Source organism: Phocoena phocoena, chromosome 10, assembly GCF_963924675.1.
Source record: "Phocoena phocoena chromosome 10, mPhoPho1.1, whole genome shotgun sequence".
Taxonomy (NCBI): Eukaryota; Metazoa; Chordata; class Mammalia; order Artiodactyla; family Phocoenidae; genus Phocoena; species Phocoena phocoena.
In genome coordinates this window covers 40,474,971-40,487,746 of record NC_089228.1, presented here as the reverse complement: position 1 = coordinate 40,487,746, position 12,776 = coordinate 40,474,971, and the positions used below count along the sequence as shown (strand labels likewise).

The window sequence follows — 12,776 nt, the reverse complement described above, 5'->3', positions numbered from 1 at the left end:
GCCCTGGCATGCATGAGGAGGGATTCCATCCCGGTTGCACTGGCTGTCTTTACATACCGTCTCTTCTAACTGGGAAGCTTCTCCATAGATGTTTGTCACAAGGACCATATTGCAATTTCCCCCTGCAGAAACCAGGACACAGAAGGGCCATGAACCATGTGGGTTTTCTGCCAAGAGATTCCTTTGAGGGTGGTGGGTGGCGGGGGCGGGAGGGCTCTGAACATTTGTGTCCCTTCAAAATTCATATATTGAAGTCCTAACCCTCAATGTGATGGTATTTGGAGGTGGCGCCTGCAGGAAGTAATTAAGTACATGAGGTCATGAGGGTGGAGCCCCATGATGGGATTAGTGCCCTTGTAAGAAAGGAAAAAGAGACCAGAGCCCTGTCTCCCTTTCTGATCTCTTTCTTTTCTTTATCTCTCTCTCTCTTTGCCATGTGAAGACACAACGAGAAAGTGGCCATCTACAGGCCAGGAAGAGAGTTTTCACCAGGAGCCATTCCTGCCAGACCTTGACCTGGGACTTCCAGGTTCCAGGACTGTGAGAAATAGGTGTCTGTTGTTTAAGCCACCCAGTCCGTGATATTTTGTTCTAGCAGCCTGAGCTGACTGAGACAGGGTCAGAGAGGACACATTCAAGCATGCATGAGGCTGGGAGGCAAGGGGAAGAAGAAGAGAAGCAGGAGAGGCTGTCAAATGTACCTAAAAGAGGAGCTGGGGGAAAAGCAGAGGAGAGAAGACCTGGAGTAGGGCAGAGGCCTCTAGGCCAGGGCTTTGCTTATGGCGGGGGTGAGGGGGAGCACTCAGTTAATAATCACACACCAACCACTGTGCCATTGGGCCCAATGCAAAAGCCTGGGAACACAAGGATGACAAGACACAGCCCCAGCTCCTCAGTCAGGGAAGGGAAGACGTCACCAGAGAAGCCCTCCACCTTGGTCTTCAAGGTGGTGAAGGATTCTGCCAGCTGGTTCAGGGATAGGGGAAATGAGAAGGTACTTCCGGTAGAGGCAAAAGCTTAAGCAAAGGTTCTGAGGAGTGAAGAGAATGACATGGGGGACATGAGAGGTCACTGTGCTTGATTCTGCCTTTCCAGGTGTGCCTGAGGTCACTGTGAAAAGGCTGCAGGTAAGTCCATGCCACCAGGAGGGAGCAATTCCATTATCACCAGTAACAGATATACCAGGCCTATCCATCCCCGCTGTGCACCAACCATACCCTCACCTAAGGAATCCTTCAGGGCGTGGGTGAGCTTGCACTGCCGGAAGGGGATGTGGTCTCGCTTCTGGTCCCCGAGGGCAATGATGGCCTGCTCCAGGAATGACAGCGACTTGTTGATGTAGGTGGCTTCCTTCAGGACTCGGCCCTCAGACTACAAACCAAAGGTCAGTTCCTCATCAGACCAAGTGGAGAGGCTGCCCCACAAAGAACACTGCAGGTCTGTGGCCAGGCCAGAGCCTCCTTCCCAGAACCAGGTCTTCTCTCCCTGTCATGGGATTGTATTGTATCCGCCTTGGGCTAATGGGAACACTCACAGGAACACTCGTGCAAATATTCTTATGAATGAATGCTCATGTGAATATGAATACTTATGTGAATATTTATATGAATACTCTCTTAAGAGTCACACTATTATGAATACACATGGGAATATCTGTGCAGATACTTGAGCAAATAATCCTGGGAATATACATCCATTCAATACACAGATACAAACATTCATACGAACGCAGGTAGGAATGCTCACCTGAATGCTCTTGTGAATACTTATGTTAATACCCTCACATGAATATTTATGTGAGATGAAAACTTCATGCAAATATTCATTGGGTGAACACTCACACTGATACATAGAGAGACGCTACTACGAGCATGGAGCATTGACTGAGCACTGACGGAGTGCCAGGTACTTTGCTAAGAATTTAGGAGCCATCATCTCATTTAATGTTTACAAAAATCCTGCCAGGTAGGAACTGCCTCTCTGTTTCACCTCTGCTAGTTCTGTCCCTCCAGCTCCACTGCGCTTAGCTTGGGATGGTGCTCACGAATGCCCAATGAGGGACGGCCCAGGTGCACAGAAACTAAGCCGGAAATAGAGCTGTGGCTTCTTGAGGAAGAACTTCCTGCTCCCCCACTTACCCTAGACTTCCCCAGCCTCTCCGAGCCTGCTAGATCCACCAAGTTAATTTTGGAAGTGATGTACTTTTCGTCTGATAAGGTCCGCGAATGGGCCTATGAAACACCCAAAAAGAGGTTAAACTGTCACAGGGAGAAGGTTCTTACTGAGCAGGCCCCATGGGAATCGACCGCCCCTCTCGGCTCTTCAAAGAGCTTGCACTTACCTCCACGTAGATTGTGAAAATGCAGTGTGACCTAGATGAGTTCTTGTTCATTGTGTGGGAGGCTATAATCCTGTTGGTCTCTCCCTGAAGAAGACGGGAAACACAGACAACGTTTTGAAATATTAAAATAACACGGCATTTGGATCATTTTTCAATTACGCAGAAATGATATTTATATCACTGCAATCAGCCAGGCCTTTCAGGGAAATCTCATTTATAAACTAGGAGAATAGAAGACAAATTGGAGTCCAGACCTATACTTTCACTCACTGCTAGAGATGTGTGAATTTGTATAATAGTTTTCTTTCCTTTTTTTTTTCGCCACGCCATGCAGCTTGCGGGATCTTAGTTCCCCGACCAGGGACTGAACCCGCACCCTTGTGAGTGAAAGCTCCAAGTCCTCACCACTGGACCACCAGGGAATTCCCTGTATAATAGCTTTCTGAAAAGCAAAGCAGCAATAAGAATTAAGAGCCTTAGGGGCTTCCCTGGTGGCGCAGTGGTTGAGAGTCCGCCTGCTGATGCAGGGGACACGGGTTCGTGCCCCGGTCCAGGAAGATCCTACATGCCGCGGAGCGGCTGGGCCCGTGAGCCATGGCCGCTGAGCCTGCATGTCCGGAGCCTGTGCTCCGCAGCAGGAGAGGCCACAACAGTGAAAGGCCCGCGTACCATAAAAGAATTAAAAGCCTTAAAAATGTTCATGAAAAAAAAAAAAAAAAAAAAAATGTTCATGAATATTGAATCATAACCAACCTACATATCCAACAATTAGGGAATGGTCTAGCTGTACAATGGAATGTTATGCAGCCAGGAGAATGCTGACAAATAGTTTGTTGTTGTTTTTAATAAATTTATTTATTTATTTTCAGCTGTGTTGGGTTTTCGTTGCTGCACACAGGCTTTCTCTAGTTGTGGTGAGTGCGGGCTACTCTTCTTTGTGGTGTGCAGACTTCTCATTGCGGTGGCTTCTCTTGTTGCAGAACATGGGCCCTAGGGGAAGTGGGCTTCAGTAGTTGTGGCTCGCAGGCTCTAGAGCGCAGGCTCAGTAGTTGTGGCGCACGGGCTTAGTTGCTCCACGGCATGTGGGATCTTCCCGGACCAGGGATCGAACCCGTGTCCCCTGCCTTTGCAGGCAGATTCTTAAACACTGCTCCACCAGGGGAGCCCTCTTCAAAAATTTAAAAATAGAATTACCATATGATCCAGCAATCCCACTTCAGAATATTTATAAAATAAATCACGGGGATGTAATGTACAGCATGGTGACTATTAATAATACTGTATTGCATATTTGAAAGTTTGAAAGTTGCAAAGAGAGTAGATCTTAGAAGTTCTCAGCACACAGAATAAATGTGTAACTATATACGGTGATGGATGTTAACTAGAGTTATTATGGTGATCATTTTGCAATATATACAAATATTGAATTATTATGTTGTACACCTGAAACTAATATAATGTTACAAGCCAATTATACCTCAATTTAAAAAAATGCCTGATCCCATCTGATTCTCATAACAATGTTTTGGGGTAGGTTTAAAAACAGTGTCTACACTTTTATAGATTAGCAAACTGCAGCTTGAAGAGATTAATGATTTGCTCGACATTAAGGCTTCATAGATTGAAAGAAACCTGAATTTGAGCTCAAGTCCCCAATTCTAAGTTCTACACCTTTTGCACTGTATCACAGCCCAAAACATCAAGGGGGCCTTCCAGGAATACAATGGACTAAATATTCAGAAAACTTCCTACTGCAAAACACCTAAAGATGATAGGATATTTAAAAATTCCTTTTGAATGCATGGCTGAGACTGCAAGAAAGTAAGGCCAGTACCCAGGGCCAGACACAAAGCAGGAGCAGGAATCCAGGAACTGCAAGCTAGAACCAATGCTCTTATTGCCCCAAGGCACCTGCAGACGGATGTGCTGTAAGATAGCCCTTGCTGGATTTCTTGGTGATTCTGTGAGCAATGAAATTGACATGTTATAAAGATAGAGAATATCTCCTTTTGCTCCCAAAGCCATTTGCTCTTCACATTCTGAGGGTGGTAGACCTAGAGCCACTTGTATCTTCCTTCACCTCCCTCCACTCCCATCCCCCCACCCAAGCCATCTGTTACATTCAAAGGGTGATAAGATCTTTCTCCTTCAGAACCAAAAGCTTAACTTCCAGGTAGAGACCTTGCCCTCCTTTCCTAAGAGAGGATTTACTTACATTTCAAAATAAAAGCACATGCTCTCTCTCATCCTCCCTTTCTGTCTCTAGCTGCACCCCCCACACCTCTGCCCCACCCCGCGCTTCAATCTCTCTCTATCCTAACAGAGGGGAAGAGGAGTAAATGTACCAGCTCCTATATAAGCTCTGAGATTCGTAACTTTGGAATCCCTCTCCAATAGTACAGACACCCTCTCCCCTCTGTAGGGCTTCCCTGGTGGTGCAGGGGTTAGGAATCCACCTGCCAATGCAGGGAACACGGGTTCGAGCTCTAGTCCAGGAAGATCCCACATGCTGCCGAGCAACTAAGCCTGTGCGCCACAATTACTGACCCTGAGCTCTAGAGCCCGCGAGTCACAACTACTGAGCCCGCGTGCCACAACTACTGAAGCCTGCATGCCTACAGCCCCTGCTCCACAACAAGAGAAGCCAGTGCAATGAGAAGCCTGCACACCACAACGAAAAGTAGCCCCCACTCGCTGCAACTAGAGAAAGCCTGCGTGCAGCAACGAAGACCCAACGCAGCCAAAAATAAATAAATTAAATAAATTAAAAAAATTTTTTTAATCTGATTTAAAGAGACCCTGTATTGGTAATGTTCCCTAGGCTTCTGAAAGAAAAAAACTATTCTCTGAAGTAATATAGTCTCAACCCAAGCCTCAAAAAAGACCCACTGATAAAGGGCCAAGGGAGTAGAGCTTATAATCAAATTACAAAATATACTTGTTATGGTAAGGTAACATTTTATTTTGATTCATAGAACGTTTGGAAGAAATATACAGGGAGGTCCTCTCTACCTTCTACTCAGCCTCTCCCTATGATTAACATCTTGTAAAACGGTAGTACAATGTCAAAACCAAGAAATTGACACTGGTATAATCCACAGAGCTTATTCAGACTTCACCAATTATACAACTTATTTGTGTAAGCTATACAACTTATACAACTTATTGGTATGTCTGTATGTGTGTGCATTAACTAACTATACAAGTTGTTATTTCTAGGAAAAATGAGAGAGAAAATATAAATATGAAGGAATATATAACTTCCAAACTAGTAAAGAGGGAAACAAATATAATAAAAAAATATCCAATGAAAAAGAAGGCAAAAAAGTTAAGAAAAATAAATGGGAAAAAGAACACACAGTCAAATGACAGATTTAAACCTAAATATTTCAGAAACTACGTTAAGTGCAAATGGAATGAAATGCTTCAGTTAAAAGATAAAGACTGGGGCTTCCCTGGTGGCACAGTGGTTGAGAGTCCACCTGCCGATGCAGGGGACACGGGTTCATGCCCCCGTCCAAGAAGATCACACATGCCGCGGAGCGGCTGGGCCTGTGAGCCACGGCTGCTGAGCCTGTGCGTCCGGAGCCTGTGCTCCGCCACGGGAGAGGCCACAACAGTGAGAGGCCCGCGTACCGCAAAAAAAAAAAAAAAAAAAAGATAAAGACTGTCAGAGTACATTTTTAAAAATCCTCTCATATGCTCTTTACACGAAAAGCCAAAACAAGAAATTTATACACATTCAACTAACCTAAACGTAAGAATTTTTGTTCATCAAATAACACATCAAGAGAAAAAATAGTCACAGGAAATAGAAAACATTGTAATACACACAACTGAAAAAAGAACTAGTTTTCAGAATATATAAAGGATTTATACAAACAAATAAGAGAGAAAAAAGACATCTGTAAAGAAAATAAACAAAAGACATGAACAGGGAAATCCAAATGGTCAATAAACACAAAGTAAGGTCCTTAATCTCACTGGTAATCAGGGAAATGTAAACCAATGAGTGGGACCACAGTGGGAAACACTATACACCAGCCAGACTGGTCAAGATTTTAGGGTCAGAATAATGGGAATTCTGATAACGTGTTGTGGGAGTATACCATTATGGAAAATAGTTGGTATCATTTAAGAAAGCTTAAGACACACTCTGTATGACTCAGCAATTACAGTTCTTGAGTTTACCTAGAGAAATTCATGCTTATGTGCCCCAGATATACATACAAGAATGTTGCTAGTTCTCATTCCTAGTGGCCGTGTCTGAAATACACCCAATCTAGGAAAACCCAACTGTCCATCAGAAGTAGAATGGATAACTAAATTGTAGTATATTCACACAATGTCATATGATGAAAGTGAAAAATATACAGTAATATCAGACATAAAAAGTAGATAAAAGGTAAAAGAAATAAGACAGAATTCATCCTACATGATTCCTTGTATATACATTTCCAAAAAAGTAACTTATGCTGCTTGAGAATACATAGGTAGGATGCTCCAGGTGGTAAAGCTATAAAGAAGACCAAGGAAATGATTACCATACAAGTCAGGAGAGTGCTTACTTCTAAGGGTATGAATAAATAATTATTCATGATTTTAAAAACTCTTGGGCTTCCCTGGTGGCGCAGTGGTTGAGAGTCCGCCTGCCGATGCAGGGGACACGGGTTCGTACCCCGGTCTGGGAAGATCCTACATGCCGCGGAGCGGCTGGGCCCGAGTTCCATGGCCACTGAGCCTGCGCGTCCGGAGCCTGTGCTCCGCGGCGGGAGAGGCCACAGCAGTGAGAGGACTGCGTACCGCAAAAAAAAAAAAAAACCTCTTCACAAACTTGGACGTTCTTTCAACTTAAGCCACCAAAAACCTACGGCAAACATCATTCTTCATGGTGAAATGTCAGGAGCAACAATAAGACGAGAATGCTTCATTGCTGCCACCTGGGAGGCTCTTTCTTCTGTGTACATGCAAGGGATCCAGGTTTATATCACCCCTGAGGACATCTAAATGACGTTTTAAAAAGAAGTTTTATTTGACATGAATATACATACATACATATATATATATATATACATACATATATATATATATATTTTTTTTTTTTTTTTTTTAGGCTGTACCGCGTGGCATGCGGGATCTTAGTTCCCCAACCAGGGATTGAATCCGTGCCCCCTGCATTGGGAGTGTGGAGGCTTAGCCACTGGACCACCAGGGAAGTCCCCGACATATATTTTAAATACCATAAGACTCACTGTTTAAAAAAAAAAAAAAAAGACTCATTGTTTTAAGTATACAATTCAATGATTTTTTTTTTTTTTTTTTTTTTTTTTGCGGTACGCGGACTTCTCACTGTTGTGGCCTCTCCCGTTGCGGAGCACAGGCTCCGGAAGTGCAGGCTCAGCGGCCATGGCTCACGGGCCTAGCTGCTCCGCGGCATGTGGGATCTTCCCGGACCGGGGCACGAACCCGTGTCCCCTCCATCGGCAGGCAGACTCTCAACCACTGCGCCACCAGGGAAGCCCTCAATGATTTTTAAAATCAGTAAAATTACAGGGTTGTGCAACCATCACCACAATTCTATTTTTAAAATGTTGTATCACTCCAAAAAGTTCTCTCAGGCCCATTTGCAGTCACTTCCTGTCCCCTCCCCCAGGCAACTACTAATCTGCTTTCTGTCTCTATAGATGTGGTTATCTGGACATTTAAAATGAATGGAATCATACAACAGGTAACTTTTTAATTTCTTTTACTTAGCATTTTTTTTGAGATTCATCCAATCTGTAGCATGTATCAGTGCTCCATTTCTTTTTATTGCTAAACAGTTTTCTGTTGTATGGATGTACCACAATTTGTTCATGCATTCTCCATTGATGAATATTTTGGTTATTTCCGGTCTTTGGCTATTATGAATAGTCTTAATATGAATATTTGTGTTCAAGTTTTTGTGTGCACATTTCATTTCTCTTGGGTAGATTTCTAGGAGTAGAAGTGCTAGGTCCTATGATAAAATCAATGTTTAACTTTCTAGGAAACTGCCAAAATGGTTGCACCATTTTACATTTCACCAGCAATGCACAGAGTTTTAATCTACATGATTTTTAAAAGAATAACATATCCCGGAAAAAATCATATTTTTTCATTGATTTGTAAGAGCTTTTATATACCAAGGACATTAATTCTTATCTTTTCTATACTACAAATGCCTGTGATCTAATGTTAACTAAAAAAAAAGGACAATTTCAACTAAGTAAAGAAAAAACTTCACAAGAAAAAAGACTAGAAGGAAATAAGCCAAAATATACATTACTGTTGCCATATGTAGAAAACAGATGAGTGAATTTTTCTTTTGCTTCTGTATATTTCATTACTATCTGAACTTGCTAAACAAGCATATATTAATTTTCATTCTGGTTATCAAAGTAAGTAAAAAACCAAGGAGGGAGGAAAAGAAAAAAAAAGGAAAGGAGGGAGGAAAAGTAAGGAGGAAGGAACCCGTAGACTTGATCATCTCACCTCAAAAAGGAGGCTGAACGCATCCTCCTCCTGACTTGTGAGGTGGACTGACAAGCCCTTAATGAAGACCCCCTGAGGACTTTCCACAATGGTCATAGGTGTGACCGAGGGTCCAACGTAAGGCAGAGTGGACAGGAGATCAAACAGGCTCTCATTATAGATTTCCAGGTAGGAAACACGCACAGTGATGGCCTGTGTGGGGCGTTCTTCGATCATCTTAAAAACCTAGATGGGAGATTGGACAGCAGTCACTGAGAGCAGAACTCCAACAGCCAGCCAGTGCTAGGGGAGTTCTTACCTTAGGAGGGAATCCTTGCCCTAGAAGAATTTACAGTCTAGTTGGTGTGATGGTCATCAGCAACAACAAGTATCAGTAGTTGCAGTCTATTGGGCAGTATTTATTATCATCTTGTAGTTTTTTTGAGGCCTGACTTATAGATTGGCTAATACTTGTACAGTCTCAAGAAGTAGAGGCATGATGAACAGAAAGGACTCTGGAGTGAAGATCTCTTGTTTTGTGGGGTTTCACCACATATAAGCTTCTTTCACATCCATTTTTTAATTCTACCCTCATGATGCCACTACGACTGAAGCAGGGCAGGGGCAATACCCATCTATGGTGGCTCAGCTACTAAGGGAAGAAGTCAAGCCAGAACTCAGCCTTCTCGACTCCTAATATCCTCCCCAGTGCTTATCAGCAGGTGACTTTGGGCTGGTCTTTTCCCCTCTCTAGACCTTAACTTTCTTATCTGTTAAATGGGGAGTTGGGCTGGATGATCCCTGAAGTCCCCGCCTTGCTCTAACAGGCTAGATTTGTGCTGTCCAATATGCTAGACACTAGCCACAGGTGGCTGCTGAGTGCTTGAAATCTGGCTCGTGCAAATGAGGAATTGGATTTTAAATTTTATTTAATTTTAACTAAAAATTTAACACTGATACTAAATTCAGTTATTGGTAAACTTTTAAGTATGTTTGGAACAACTTGGGTTTATAAATCTACCTTTTCAACTGTAAATTTCATGAACTGTAAATACAGAGCAACTCTTTGTGATGAATATTTAGTGTCTTAAATAGAAATGGGTTGTAAATGTAAAATACATACCAGATTTCAAAGACTCAGTATAAAGAAAAATAATTTAAACTATCTCAATAATTTTCATATTGATTACATGTGGAAATGCTATTTTGGCTATATTGAGTTAAATAAAATATATTATTATATATTATTTAAAAATAATTTCACTTGTTTTACTTTTTTAAATGTGGCTATTGGAAAACCTAAAATTGCATATGTGACTTACATTATATTTCTATTGGGCAGCGCTGGGCTAGACTATAAAGTCTAAGATGCTGAGATACTGAAGCGTTGACAGTGGGATGTTAAGGATATTGCTTCAAGAAATTATCGCATGGATGGTCATACACTAGAGGAACATCTACACTTCTTACAGCACAGGGCTATAAAACCTCAAGATGCTTTTTAGGGAAAAGTCCTTTGCCTCCCACCTTCAAAAAGAGGGTCCTCACAGAACGCAGGCTAGCGGACTCTGAAGGAAGGCCCATCCTGTCTTCAGTCACACTTCCCAGACCCCCAAGGCTGACTCGGTCCTGAAAGCTCATGTCATGCCCTGCTTCTTCCCTTCGCTCTTTCTGGGGCTGTGGTGGTGCAAGAAACCAGAGCAGGCCAGTAAGGAAGCTCTGCAAGGGTTCATATCTCCCTCATTAAAACCAGGAAGGAACAGGATTAGGACCTCTGAATCCTCAATTACAGGGTCACAGACCATCAGAGCAGCAAGAAGCCAGTCAGCACATCTGACTCCCTCTTTAACAAATGAGGAAACAGGCTCAGCATGGGCGTAGGTCAGAGCCTGGAACCTAAACTCTTGGTTTACACACACACACACACACACACACACACACACACACACACACACCCCACCTGTCTCCCCTACAGGCTGTCTCCCCTACAGGCTGCAACTCCTTTGAGGCTGGACCCCACTGTCTCCAGGAGCTCGCCTGGGATGGGCAGCATGTATGGTAGAAAGAGGGGACCTATGTGGCATCCCACCCACGGGCCCACTCTCTACCTGTTGTAGGACACGAGGGAGGATCCCCCGGTGCTTGTAATTCTCAGTTGCCCCCGTCATGGTATATGTCTTGCCAGCTCCCGTCTGCCCATAACACATGATGGTGCCTGCAAACATTTCAAAACACATCTTGGTGACACCCAGAAAAACAGCTCCAAGGATAGCTCTCCCATCCCCCAGCATGCCCAGTGCCAGCCAGAACCCTAGTGTGAAGGTGGCCATCAGGAGCAGCCAAGGACAGCAGGAATTCCTGCCATGGAGGGTGGGTGAGCAGGGAAACAGGGATATAAATGGTCAAAACACAGACAGCTGCTCTGAATCTGTGGTCCATGTAGTGCTCTACTGCTTCCTCTCCCAAGAGGGGATCTGATCCTAGGGCTTCTGAGGAGAGCAGGGAATTCCAGGGAACAGAGGAACTGGGAATTTTCCTAGAAAGATGAGGGAGATAAGAGCATTGAACTCAGCCCTTCTTTAGCAAGATCATGAACAGGCAGGCTCTCAGGGCTTGGCCTCCCTGCAGGACAGCCCAGGCAGGAGGAAAGAAGGGCTTTCAAAATCCCCAGGAAGAGATGGGAGTCAGAAGGGCATTTTCTGTTAGTGGTGGGAATTCTTTGTAGACTGCAAATTCCCACTGCTTAAGGGCTGCTAGTTGGTCCCAGGGCACTTTCAGAAATGGAACACCATGACCAAGCCCTGATCTGTCACATTGCCCTCTCTGGGAAGACTTTCACTTGCACCTCTCTCGTGCTTTAGGTCTACCATCACCAGGCTCTGGGACACAAACCAGTCACCCTGGGCTCTGGTTCCCATCTGCTCTTCTTCCTGGCTTGAGCAGCCTGAGCCAGACCCAACCCAAAGGCTGCTTCTGGGCATTTACAAAGCAGATCTGCCCGGACAATGCTGGGCCGTGGAAATCAGTGTTTGCCTTTGCCACGTGAATGCTCTAGTTCCTGGGATTGGTAGGTTTTACACAAGGGGTCTTAATTCAGCATCTAAGCTGGAGTCAGAAGCAGTGTCTGTTAATCCTGCAGAAATGTGCAGGAAGGAGTCAGTTCAGCTGGGACTCAGAGCCCATTTGTGGCTCCACAGCACTCAGAGCCCACGACTCTTAGCCTCCCCGGGCCTTAGCTCCTTTGTCTCTACTTCCTCAGGGCCACATCCCCTCAGGACCAATGGGGACCATAGCTATATATCACACACAGGATACATTACAATGTTTAGGCATCTATACTCAATGGACTTTTAAGCAGAAGACCTAAAACTTGCAAACAGGGAACATTCTAGTCAGGAGCCACCAGATGGGCAAAGTCTACAGACTGTGATATATTTTTTTCTATGGATTTTTTTTCTTTTTTTGGTCACGCCGCGTGGCTTATGGGATCTTAGTTCCCCGACCAAGGATCAAACCCGCCCTCCCTACAGTGGAAGCACGGAGTCTTAACCACTGGACCGCCAGGGAAGTCCCTCTATGGATTTTTTAATCTTTTTAAGATTTTAAGGGACTTCCCTGGCGGTCCAGTGGCTAAGACTCTGTGCTCCCAATGCAGGGGGGGCAGGTTTGATGCCTGGTCGGGGAACTAGATCCCACATGCCGCAACTAAGACCTGGCGCAGCCAAATAAATAAATAAATAAATATTTTTAAAAAAAGATTTTGAAACAGTCTTAGAGTGAACTAGTTTGTAAAAATTTCCCAATAAATTTTAATTTGTTAAAAAAGCTTTTTAGTTAAGCTTTTAAGAAAGTCAAACTGTACTCGTCTTTAGTGATATATGTAAATAATACTATACTACAATAGAATAGATTGATTGTGCTGATAGAATGAATGGAAATATCT

The 12,776-nt window shown here is 43.8% G+C and overlaps 1 protein-coding gene across 4 annotated transcripts in view; it reads right to left on the bottom strand.

Moving 5' to 3' along the window:
- The window catches only part of KIF9 (kinesin family member 9), a 42,704-nt gene that overhangs the window by 27,636 nt on the left and 2,292 nt on the right, over positions 1–12,776 (bottom strand). For 2 of the 4 annotated variants that reach the window (XM_065884802.1, XM_065884803.1), the window contains exons 3-8: positions 10,942–11,048; positions 8,855–9,079; positions 2,342–2,425; positions 2,139–2,231; positions 1,224–1,371; positions 58–122 (exon numbers count right to left, since the gene is read on the bottom strand). In XM_065884802.1, coding sequence (XP_065740874.1) covers positions 58–122; positions 1,224–1,371; positions 2,139–2,231; positions 2,342–2,425; positions 8,855–9,079; positions 10,942–11,048 — 722 coding nt within the window. The remainder of the gene's footprint in view (positions 1–57; positions 123–1,223; positions 1,372–2,138; positions 2,232–2,341; positions 2,426–8,854; positions 9,080–10,941; positions 11,049–12,776) is intronic. The other 2 variants (XM_065884804.1, XM_065884805.1) reach the window with 1 other exon arrangement.